We start from the raw sequence: 13,267 nt of genomic DNA, 5'->3' as shown, positions 1-13,267 counted from the left end.
GGAGTGTGAACACTCGATGCTCAGGCTAAAATCAGGTTGTGCAAAGGCAGGCTCATCACACTATAATTCTAGGTTTATTTAACCTCTTTGAGATTACTCAATTGTCAAATAAAATATTATCATCCTATTGGATTAAATGAGGTGACTCAAATACCTTCAAATATTACGAACTCAAGAACTCAATGAATATTAAACCTCATTTTGCACAAGTCAGGAGTTGCACTCATATGTTAATCAAGAAAGATTTTTGTTTGTTTGTTTTTTTCTGGTAAAACAGCTCCCAGTGTTCAACATCTGTGGAATTGTAGAGGCAGACAATGCAGTATCACTTCCATCACTTCTCACAAAACAAATGCATCAGCCCAGGAGTGCTTCTCCTTGCTATGGCCCTTCTAGGCATGAAGCCATGGGAATTTTCTAGTTTCAATATACTAGGAAGTGTCTAAAGTTAAAACCTCAGTTTTTGCAGGAAGCAAAAAGACTGTCAATCATTTGTCTTCCTGGTGCTTGTCTTGGGGATCTGATTTGCTTCTTTATCCTTATAATGGCAAGAAAGAACTAGAAACATTCCATCTCATTATCTGCCAACAAGATTAGTCTAAGTTTTGGAAAGCCTAGCCTGAACTCATCAACAAAATTAAATTTTCAGACTAGTTCTTATTCCATTTATATATGGAAAATAAATATCTCTTCTTGCAAGTGAAATGCGTCAATAAAGACAGCTTCATTATGATGATAATGATAATATGCAATTCACATTCTGTACATGCTTTTTGTATAGTCACATTTAAAATTCGAGCAGAGACGAGAACATTTATGTAGTTAACTAAATTTGCAGATATGAGCTGTAGAGACAGCTTTGAAATCTTGTTCATCTACCATTTTGCTGTATGATCTTGGCTTACTTCCAAGCTCCACTGAACCTTAGTTTCCTAATTGTTAAAATGAAGGAAGGGGGAAAAAGTAACAGAATTCACAAACCACAAAAGCAGAAGTAAGATTGTTAAGAGAGGCAGGGAACCATTTGGTGGGAACAGAGGATGGGAAAGGAAGTGGGGAAGGACTACCAACAAGAGTGAAGCATCTATGAATGCATCATAAGGAACCCTATTGCTTTGTATGCTAATTTCAGGAGAATGAATATAATACAAAATGAAGGGGTGTTACATTAGGATGGATTGATAGCATTTATGGTCCTCCAAAGGCCCATGTGTTAAAAGGCTTAGAATGAAGCCTGTGGTGCTATTGGGAGGCAATGGAATGGTTAGGAAGTAGGCAGACTAGGAGGTTGTTGTGGGCATGCTCATGAAGGGGATAATGATACCTTAGTGCCTTTTATTTTTATTTTTTACCTATTCTTAATTTTTGAAAATCCTCACTATGACAAGTCACTTTTAGCATGGTGTGGATATGCTCCTACTGGCAATGAGGCTAATGATGTGTGGCGTAAAACCCCTAAAACTGTAAGACAAATAAATCTTTGTTCTTACAAGTTGATTTGTTTCTGATTATATTTTCCAGCAATTGAGAGCTAACTAACTCAGTAGATCCTGCAGTATGTCTGGCATGTGATTAGGCAATAACCCCATTGGACAAATAACAAAAGGTCACCGTTTCTAAGGTGCTGGTAACTTGAAAAGTCTCCAACCCATAGAAAAGGTACACATTTACAGACTCATTTAGGCAGACAACACCATTTTTAAAATGTTTTTTCTCTAGTGTTTTAGTTTGCAGATGAATCTACATTTGCACTGTGATAGAGTAGCAGTGACTTCTGGTCCCAAGTGTGAGTCTGATAGCTTTAAGCCAGGCATCTTCCTCCTCCCTTTCTCCTTGGCAGTGATTGGTGCTGCAATGGAAAAGATGAAATGTCCTAAGACAGGAGGACTGCTTTCTAGGTTGTTCCTGCATACAAAGAAAATGCCTATCTCTCCCTTTGGGCAAGGAAGAGGAAGCAGGACATCTTTTTGCGGATAGGGAACTATTCTATAAGAACAAAGGGTTCTAAGAAAGATTTGGAGTTGCCTGGCTTGGTTCTTCCCTCTCTCTAGTTTTTATCATCATTAAGCAGTGGTAGAAAATCAGAAGAACCTCATTATTATAATTAGCCATCTCGTCGGATAAAATTTGACCTAAGATTCCATAGTGTGTATGTGTGTTTGTGGGCGTGAGTATACACCTGTGTGTGTGTGTGTGTGTATGTGTGTGTGTGTGTGTGTGTGGTGTTTGTGTGTTTGTGTGTTTGTGGCAAGTGCTTGCTCTGTAGCCCAGGCTATATAACCTGGACTAGTCTCAAACTTCCAGCTATCCTTCTGCCTCAGCTTCCTGAGTGCTGGGATTGTACCCTATAGGGCTGAAAGTAGTAATCTCTTGAAGAAAGTTTAATGATATTTTACAACATTTAAAATACAATCTTCCTGAATTTATTGAAGTCACCTAAGTTCTTCAGTGTCTTTTCAGATCTTTTAGCCTGCTGTTCTCTACAACATCAGAGCAAACTTGAACAATTAGGTGTGTTATCTGTTAATCTCACAAAAAAGAACACTGAAGATCAGGGACATTCTTTAGTGAAAGTCACCGAGTTTTTCCAGAGACTCAGCTACGTTGAATACCCTAGCTTTATGAATCCAAATTAGATTCTGTGACTGGTTCTGACAATTATAGAAGCGAGAGGAAAGTTATTTTAAAATAGCTTCACATGCAATCTGTGATTAAAATGTGCAACTCTGAGAGAGTGAAAAAAATCTAGGCATGCATTCTAGCTTTATATAGCCCAGCCCAGTAACTTACTGGCTTGTATAGGATCCTCAATATATCACCAAAATCTCTGGGTTTCGGCTTCTGTATGTTACATGAGAGGATTTTTGGAGGTGATGCCTATTCTTAAGTTCACGATAGGCAATGCTAATGGACCAGCTAGTCCTGGACTCAATTGCAGCATCCTCAATGTAGATCTGAAGGCAGAAGCCATGAGTCATCCAGAGTTGGTACTCAAGGAGTCCTCATTTGCATTCCCTCAGCTGGATCCTTGCTATTTCCTATGAACTATAGATCAGTTGCTATGGCATCACTGGAAAGTGTGTGGAGATTACAGAATCTGAAGCCTTGACCTATACACTCCAGACTAAGAGTGTGTGCCCTACCAGGGTCCTTAGGTTACTTGTATGCATAGTAAAGATTGAGAGAAACTGTGATATATCATCCAGCCCTGATCATGCCACTTGGCATTCCAAAAGTCAACGATATCTGATTCAGATGGAGCTCCAGGTGACCAACTGTCGAGAAAGAGGAGGGTCTGCAAGAGTGTGAATTGTTGAATCCAAGATTGCAAAAAGCACAGGGACAAATAGCCAAACGAATGGAAGCATGTGAATTATGAACCAAAGGCTGTGGAGCTCACAGCTGGATAAGGCCCTCTGGACAAGTGAGACAATTGAATAGCTTGATCTGTTTGGGAGCCACCCAGTCTGTGGAACCAGGATCTGTCCTTAGTGCATGAGCTGGCTGTTTGAAAACCTTGGGCTTACACAGGGACACATGCTCAGTCTGGAAGGAGGGGACTGGACCTGCCTGTTCTGAATCCACCAGGTTTAAATGAATCCCCAGGGGTGCCTTGATCCTGGAGGACATGGGAATGGAGGGGAGGGGCTGGGGAGAAGGTGGGGGTGGGGGAGGGAGGGGGAGGACAGGGGAACCCATGGCTGATGTATACAATTTAAAACACATAATAATAAAGAAAAAAAAATAAGGCCTTGGAAATGTGCATACATATGATGTTCCTTACTCAAGCTGCTGGATTAATCACAAGTAAGGCTCCACATAAACCCTCCAGGAGAGAGCTGGGGCTGCAGAGTAAGCTATAAACTCCACAGTAGCCAGGGATTTCTTACTCAGCTGTGGTCTGATGGCTTCTATGCATTTGGCCAATTACATGGTGAATTACCCTAGTGAGCATTTGTCAAATGCACCCAGTACTCTGCCTCCTCAACTCTCTCCTTAGGAGAACTGCTGTTAATCTGACACAGCCTTGTGAAACATCCCCGTGCCCTATTCTAACAGCCAATTTCCCCTAGCTGGGAAGTTGGAAGATGATGGCAGACAGCACATGCTGCTAAACTCTGGAACTCAGAGGCTACATTTTGAACAAAGAAATGAAAGAAAAAAATACAAATTTAGAAGATGTGGCAGCACACTGTGTTCAGTTGATGCCCTGATACTTTATATACATATATTTTTGGTTTTTCCAAGACAGGGTTTTTCTGTGTAGCTTTGGTGCCTGTCCTGGATCTGACTCTGTAGACCAGACTGGCCTCAAACTCACGGTGATCCACCTGGCTCTGTCTCCTGAGTGCTGGGATTAAAGGCATGTGGAACACCTGCCCTGGTACTTTATAAAGGAAAAAAAAAATGTGATCATATGCATTCATTGGATGTATTGTTAAATTTTATCTTCTTGAGCAATCAGAATTTCTGACCTAATAATAAGCCAGAAATAGAGCTAAGGCTTATTTAGAATATCGGTGATTCAAATGTTTTGGCCTAAAGATGACCCTCTATGTAATTGTGTTGTAGGGTAGTGGATAATAGGAGATATTTCAAGCAGATGACTTCATCTACTTCTTACTTTACACAGCCTTAGTAAGTATTAGTTTTTGAGAGGTATCAATATTTAAGACTTGAATAAATTGCTCATTGCTACAGAGTTGTCCAAGCTGGGGATAAAATGGTTTTCATTCTACCAAAGTGCTGTCCTGTGTATTCACATCTCTCAGAGACATTTTTGTTTGAATAAAGAGATTGAGGAGACCTGCAGATCAAATTATTATAAACTTTTAACTCTTGGGATAGATGACAGTGCTATAATGGAGCATAGTATATCAAAGCACTAGCCTTTGTTATCTAATGGTTGTGTGACCTTGAACTAGTCATTTCTTCTGTTTATGGATTAGTCTCTTTGTTCATGAGAAGATCCTTCAAATGTCCCCTTAGAGTGAAATGTTGTTCTTACATACTTTGTACATTCCATAAAGTATATGGAAGAGTGACATTTTCCCATTTAAAATTTCATTTTATAATGAAAATTAACATTTTATTCTGTGATCTTTTTCCTGAGCATACATCTGAATGCAACATCTCCCTCCTGTGAAATGGAGTAACTCATATTATATCTGTGTATTGAATAAACTAGTGTCCAGTTTATTCTGAGTATGGATACTATTAGAATCATCCTACAGAGGCCATGGCAAGGCTCAGCAGACCCAGTGAAATTATAGCACCAAATTTAGAAGTGCATCTTAAAACCCAGAAAGCACTCTCAACTCTGTCCTCCCATTCTAACTGTTCAAAGTCAGAGTTACCATTTGCAACCAGCTGCTCTGTTAAGAACTTTTGCCTGCCTTTTGGGATAGTTCTTAAGATCACCATTTCATGGCAGAGCTGAAAGTTCTACTGTGCAAAGGAGGATTTTGTAAATCACCAACCTTCCATCCCAAGCACACACTGCTAAAAACTGAGTCTTGGGGCTTAAGTTACATGCTGTCTCCAATCCAAGGTGAAGCTGGATTCATCAAGCTAGAACTCTCTGTGCCCTTAAACCATCAACATAGAGATTGCTGTCCTCTAGAAGTAATTCTTTGGTAACTTTTTAGTGAACTATCATCACATTCATGATGTTCTTTCCAAATCTGTATTCTTGTGAGAAGTTCCATGCTACCCTGCCAAAGGCAATTAGAAGCAGAACAAAGTGTAGCTGGGAGACTGTCACAGAGACAAAATCATGTGTTTGGTTTCAGGAGGCCAGCATTCTCAAATAATCCCCGGACTTTAAAATAGTCCATCTGAATGTAGAACTGTGACAACTAGAGATTATGAAGATGTGAGGTATGGGGGCTAGAGATGAAAGTTAGATAATGGGCAACAAATATAGACAGAAGGAGGAGGATCTAATACCCTACACCATAGGGATGTGGCAATTCATGGTCACCTTGCATATTGTAGGAAGAACTAGAAGAGAAGAACCAGAAGGTTCCTAGAATTAAATAATGAAAAAAAGTATTAAAACATTAATTATCCCAATTTAAACAGAGCATACTGCATACATGTATTGGGTTATCATATTGTACTTCATGAATGTGTCCAATAGCAATAATAGTCCTTGTTCCCAGCCTGCAGAAATGTGAAATGCTCCATGAAGCAGTGTTTGTATGTGGATACTTGATATTACAGTATGCTCTCAAGGCAGCAGCTAAGACTAGATGCCCTCACTTCTCCTGACTCAGATGTTCAGCCCCTACTTCTCTTAAAGAACCACCACAGGTGTCCTGACAGAGCTTGTCCAGCTTCCAGAAATCTGTAGTCAGAGCTGATAGAAGTGAGGGAAAGAGACAGCTTGTTTATTGTAGAGGGTAATTTCAAAAATCATGTCAGGGTCCATTTTTGTTATGTCTCCCTAGGTGCCCTTTGTCAAAATTAAATAAGCATCAAGCTATCTTGCAAAGCTCATTACAGCAGAGGCCATAGCAATCCTGAATTTCCTTAGGAACACAAAAAGGAACTTGCCGGAGGTATTATATTTTTTTCTTGTTGTGAAATAATTCAATATTAATAGGAAGATGGTTAATAAAAATTTGATGCCAGCTCTTGATTCCCAGAACTGCACATGGAACACACACTTTCTCTTATTTTATTTAATAAAAATTTCATAAGCCTTACAGAGTTTTCTTGGGAAAAATTTGTTTTCTGACAATAGAAACTTTACCTCATTTTCTAGAATCTGAGACTCTGTTGGTGTAAAATAAATACTGTAAAATAATTCAGGTATGGATGAATGTAGGCATAAGACAGAATGAGAAGATAAATATCCATATTATGGGAGTCCCACCCTAAGTTCAGGAGCTTTAAGAGGTATATCATTTGTTTTAAAATTGGCACTATTGGACAATGTTAGTCTACTTTCTTTTGGAGATCTGACTGTCCAGTTTATTAAGTTATTTTTCATTTATAGCCAAGAATAGATGCTGCAGTATTATGAACAGTCTTTATGGTGTCTACAGGGGGTGAAAATTTTCACTCTTTCAACTTTCATGCATATTACTCTTGTACTTCAAGATAACATACCCCTTAAAGTTATCCCAGGTCTTCTCTGGATCCAATGATTTTTTTCCTCCCTTTGATATTCATTATTGAAGTAGACCTATAGATCTATAGACCTATAGTTTATTTTATAGAATTTTGATATAGATTTGGCATCATTTAACTGTGGTAAACTTCTAGATCAGTTGTAAGTTTTTCTTCCAGCTATGTCCTGCAAGAATTTTAGTACCACTGAAGGATACTCTATTTTAATATTTGAAAGGATTTATTGTGGAAACTATCTGAACTAGATGTTCTTTTTTAAGATAGGAGTTACCTTTCTATAGTGATCCTTTTAGTTTTAGTTGATGCAAATTTAACATTCTTTCCACACTCATCTTCTAGCCTCTGGAAAGATTACTTTGCCTTTGGATTTATGCTCTAATTCCCCCCCACCCCACTACCCCCCCCCTCGCTCTGTGTGTGTGTGTGTGTGTGTGTGTGTGTGTGTGTGTGTGTGTGTGGTGTATTTGTATATTTGCATGTGTATGGGTGCATGCTTGTGAGAAGTGATCAGAAGAGAACTTGTAGAAATCATTTCTCTTCTTATGCCATGTTGGTCTTGGAATTAAACCCAGGTCATGAGTCTTGGATACAGTGCCTCAATCTGCCTAGTTCCACCCTTTAATTCCCTTTTGTTCCCATTTCTAATCTTTTGTTTCTTCTCCATTTTAATCTTCATAGAAAATTTTATCATAAAATTGATCTTGAGATATAACTTTTCTCAGTTGATTCTCCCTGCTCTCTATTTTTGTCTGATTGGCTCCTGCTCCTGATTTCATTTACCTCTTCCAGGGTTTCTATGCTGTTCTCTGGTTTGCATTTTTCATCTTGACCCCAGTTTTGCTGTAGGGTTTCCCTATTTCCTTATCTATAGCCTGGGTACATTTGTCTGAATTCTGCTTGTATTAGCCCTGGCTTTGTTTACTTCTATTTTGCTGGGCAGTGCTTCAGTTGAAGGTGAGTGTTCCTTTGGTTTGTTTGTTTTACTTTTCAATTTTTGGTTTTTCTTTAAGACTTTTTAAACAGAAATTAAAATAGATCTAGACTTATTTTATCCTTCCACCTCTCTAATAATTAATTGGGCAAAGTAAAATACGTGCTTTCTGTTGTTTCTTTTTTTCCTCTCATTTTAGAGGCAAAATGTACATATGGCACACTCCTCTATGGTGCCAAGATTTGAACAAACTACATACAGAACAACATAGGGAGTGGTAAGTAAATAGGTATCATTTCATTATGGAACCAAAAGTATTCCATTTTCTATATCAGGAGTTAACAGTACACAAGTGTGTCAGCAAAATGAGGCTCGTTTTATAGTTGTTTGTAGTAGACACCCTGATGATTTGGCATTCAGCAAAATATTGCCACCATAAATTTGATTTATACTTGGAAATGAGAAAACTAGCAAGCTATCCAATGACAGAACATGATTATCTCTATAAAAGAGTATCACTAAGCTTTAACCAAAGGCAGTATTAATGATAGTTAGACCTATGTATGGGGATACAGGTGTTTTCCATTGTTTAAAACTCTGCCACCATACCAATATTTCTAGCCAATTTTAACTGAGTGCTCTTAGCCTGGTACTGTATATATTTTTAGCATAATTATCCCAATTATCTTAGCAGATCCATAAGGCAGAAATTAATGACTCCAGTTTTCAGCCAAAGAACTTAAAATATTAAAATATCCAATGTTGCACAGCTCATAAAAACAATAATACAATGTGGACCCTTTTCTGGCTGACTCTAAAATACAGCCGCCTTCTTGCCTCTCATGATTGCCAGGAACATCTTGATTGTTTAGCATATTACAGCTCTAATTAAAAAAACATTATTTAAAATTCTCAGTGTTAATTTATATTTCAAATTCTGAATACAAACTTAAAGACCCAAAGAAGAGAACAAAGACATATCTGGAAAAACACACAAAATCAGAAAACATTAAATTTCATACTTCATTGTATATTGTTGAACATTCTCTTTAACCAGTTATATGAAACAAGATCTTGAAAAACAAGGGTCTTGATCATTGGATCATAGAGTATTAACTCTTTGAAGCTATCACTTAAACAACTTGACATATAAGAGACAACATTTCTTCAAAATATTCTCATGGTGAGAGGATGTTCTGAATTTTCTTTGCGTTTTATCCAATCATCAGACCAATCATAATAATTTGATTTGTTTTTTAATGCAACCATTTTCAAGCATTATTATAATAGTCTAAACACCAACTTCCACAGGATTGTATTCAAAATGATTACCATTCCTCCCCGAGTGGTGCTGGATCAAATCAGTCTACTTTCTACCTTCATTTCAACAAGAGTGACTGAAGTTTAAAAATCAGAGCAGAAACAACATAGTCAACAATAGCCTAAAAGTACAGACGCCTTAGGTTCCAGAATTTTGAAGAGATTAAGACAAAAACCATGGTTAACAAACTCTCTGATCCCAGAACCTTTTGCCATTTCTCAGGTAAATTCCTAACAAGTTATAAACATTATAAAAGCAACGAAGAACCAAAACAGAGAAGCCATCTGATACAGCACTCATACCTGTGCCTCTGCACCAAGACCAAAGGATGGATTGTCAATGCTCTTGAAGCTGAGTAGTAAGATTAAGGAACAGTGAGATAGTTCAAAGATATACTAGGGAACTCCTTAGGCATCAAGTCCTTACAGGAAGGGTTGAAAAGCACTCAGTATCACTTCATCTCCATCAGGAAATGCACATTAAAACTCAAAACCAAAATGTCCCAATGCACTAGTGGTATTCATTCTCTTCCTCTTACTCAGAAGGTAATATGATGGACCGTTTGTCAATTAAAGTCACAGACACATGGGAATTCAGAACCTCAATTCTAAGTATTAGAAAAAATAAACTGAGACTTTTTAATCACAGAATACTTTCAATTTCTGTCTTTATCTCTCATGATAACAGTTCCAGTCCTGCCAACAAATGTTTATTTATAAAATAAATAACAATAAAGCGAAGACTTGATGCAAACATAATAGTCTTAGTCACAAATAAATAATCTAGGGTAGAACGTAAAGGTTCTGAATTCCAATATTCCAAACAACAGAAACCTTACTCAGCTGTTCAAAACATTCAGCACCAAAATCAAGGAAAGCCAAACTATATCACGATACTGCACTCTCTCCATATAAACAATAGGCATGTCCAAATACAATCTACTTGCTTTGTTCTCTAGCGTTGCAATAATTTCTTAAGGTTGTTGTCCACACAGCTGTATTGTATTGAAGACTCAAGTAGGTATTCAGAGGATATTTCTCTTAGACTCAAATCTGTGGACGCATGCCTATGGATTATCTTCAAAGATACTAAACGTTATTTTAAAGGGAACAGCTAAACAAATTTGTCCCAAACAGAAATAGAAATAAATGGATTAAAAACTGGCTATCTAACCGTATACAGAGAGAAATCGTAATTGGTAGTCCGTCTAGTTGGGGAGAGGTTTCCAGTAGGGTCCCACAAAGATCGATACTGGGTCCCATTTTGTTTAATATCTTTATAAAAGATCTGGAAGACAAAGTAGAGAATGTGCTAATTAAGTTGACTGATAGCACTAGTAATTAAGGTGAGCGTGGTATATATAAATGCTATTGGTCTTCAGGAAGCATGAAAGAAAAAGACCAATACTAATGGAGAATGGGAGAATGCTGATTAGTTGGTTTTCAAAAAGAATTTTCAGAGTTCATCCTAAGCAGTAGGAGTACATTGAAAAGGTCTTAGTGGTTTTGTATCACAAAAGACTCAGGAAAGTCATAAGGACAATACAGAGTCACAACACCTTAATGTAGACTAAGGAATCTCAAATAGGGATCCTTTTTGGAAGAGTTTTATTTAGAAAATTGGTGGCTGTAGGTTTAACAATATGAAAAGCACATTGGAGCGATTTCAAGTGTGCAGTAACTAAGGCTGAAAAAGCAAGAATGACTAGATTCTCAAATATGCAAATACTTAGTAACTTACAGAAAAAGAGCTCACAAGACCACATAAAGCTTCAAGCAAGGAAAGGGTGTGGGTGGTGGGAGTGGGAGGGGTGAGTTGAAAACCTAAAGCAAATTCTATCAGGAAACGGTGTGCGTGTACACACACACACACACACACACACACACACACACACACACACACCTGCAAAAGCAAACAGATAGGCTTTGCTCTCATCAAGATAGATTTTGCATATTTTTCTCATTATTTATTTTTTGGGGGGGCATATTATATGTGTTGAATTACTGCAGAGGACATTTGGGGAAAATATCAGTAGGTCTCATGTTGGTTTGAAGTTGATTTTAAATTTTTAGTGTTTTACAATTTAGATTGTTCCATAAGTAGAGGTGAAAGAGACGCTGAGTTATGGATTTTCGTGTGCAGGATGCTGGGGTTTAGGTCAAGTAAGCTGATTGCACAGATGTACTAATATGGAATGAGATTTCACTTTGTTTTACTCTGTACTGTGGAATGCACACTAATTATGGTTGGGGAGACCCAGAGCAGGTACTGGGGTCTGGTTAACTTTCCTACGCAATTCTGGCTATTGCATGTTTTCCTTATTAGCTTTGCTTTCCTAGTTACTTAAATGACAGGTTGGGAAGTGCTTTAAAAGCTGAAAACTATTTTCCAAAAAAATAACAGCGACTAATAAAGAGAAGAAAGAAAAATACAGAAGGAAGCACATCTTTCCCCTTTTGACCTTCCCCATCTCATACCATCCTGACCTTGGGACTGTGCAGTCTAAAATCACCACAGCTGAACACACACAGTCCTTCCATCTCTAGGAAGCCATCAAAGCAGGAAAAGAAAAAAAAAATCTAATTCCTCTCCTAGCAGCTGATTCTTTTCTTTGCAACAGGAGATAACAATACTTAGCTGATTATGTGTCCAATCTTGGGGGAAAATAACCTTAGAATTATGCTTGAAAAGAAGGGACATTTCTGATAAGAAATAGTGGCATTGTGCATGATACTGACAGAAAAGAAAGATTACATAATCAGAACTCAATATGGATCTCCTCTGACCTTTCATGCTGGGTTGAAAAGAAAGTCAGTATCTGAAATGCTACATGGACATCTTTTTGTCTTAATCTAATCAAAATGATGTGCTGCCCTATGAAATGTCTGACAGAATTTGACACAATAAGTTTGATGTAAATTTTATAGCTAACAGCTATTGAAAAGGGTATCCCCTTGCTGTAATAGTAATTTCTGACACACATACACTCCTTTTTAGGTAGTACTCTACTTTGGGGATGCTGGACCATGTAAAACCAAAGAAATCAGTACCAATCAGAATATACATGGTCTATTTAATATAAAAGAAGTAGTGCTTAAAATATCATTTTCATTGATACATACTGAATGGCTACTAGGTAATGAGGACTCTCTTACCCTCTTTTCACATTCTCATAATAATCTTCAAATAATCTCTTCATAATAATATTATGATAGAAGAATTGACCTTACTTTAAAGATAAGGAATTGAAGGCCAGACATGTTGACTCCTTCTATTGCCACAAATGGCCAAATATTAAACCTGATTGATTGAAATTTTCATGTGGAATTATTGTGCTGGATATCTTTACTGGGGTTCTAATCAAATAAAATGGTCAAACCATGTGGTCAAAGAGTAATGAAGCCAACTCAAATATTTTATTTGGGGGAAGGGAAAGGGCACTGTTTCTCAGGTCTGAAGTAGGAAGTTTGGGTGATTTAGGCCAGATGATTCTTCAGCATGGGAAGTATTTGGGTACTATGGAATGTTTACTGACACCCTTGACTGCCAAACATGGAATACCAGTAGCAACAACCACTTTCCAGCTTTACACACACACACACACACACACACACACACATACACACACACACACACACACACACACACACACTTCTCTAGACATTGTCAAAACTTCTCTTGGGGGCAAACCATCCTGTTTTAAGAACCACTATACTAGGAGCTGCCTTGGCATCCTTCTGTGTTCTCTTTTTTTGCTATTTATGGTCTGGACTGTGCCCACCTTTAGATAGAAGGAGGGATTTTTCATCATCAAAAAGTACCTATCCCATGAGTTTTTCTCTGCTTCCTTCTGGAAACAATTGAATTTAAAACTTTGT

General features: G+C 37.7%; 1 protein-coding gene across 4 annotated transcripts in view; it reads right to left on the bottom strand.

Moving 5' to 3' along the window:
- The window catches only part of Gabrb2 (gamma-aminobutyric acid type A receptor subunit beta2), a 224,499-nt gene that overhangs the window by 18,117 nt on the left and 193,115 nt on the right, over positions 1–13,267 (bottom strand). For 3 of the 4 annotated variants that reach the window (XM_036195349.1, XM_036195350.1, XM_036195351.1), the window contains exon 10: positions 10,563–10,676. The exons of the other annotated variant lie outside the window; for it this stretch is intronic. In XM_036195349.1, coding sequence (XP_036051242.1) covers positions 10,563–10,676 — 114 coding nt within the window. The remainder of the gene's footprint in view (positions 1–10,562; positions 10,677–13,267) is intronic. 4 annotated transcript variants of the gene reach the window in all.

The sequence above is a fragment of the Onychomys torridus genome, chromosome 8 (genome assembly GCF_903995425.1).
Source record: "Onychomys torridus chromosome 8, mOncTor1.1, whole genome shotgun sequence".
NCBI lineage: Eukaryota > Metazoa > Chordata > Mammalia > Rodentia > Cricetidae > Onychomys > Onychomys torridus.
Note: the sequence above shows the minus strand (reverse complement) of the source record. Positions and strands in the feature narration are given on the sequence as shown.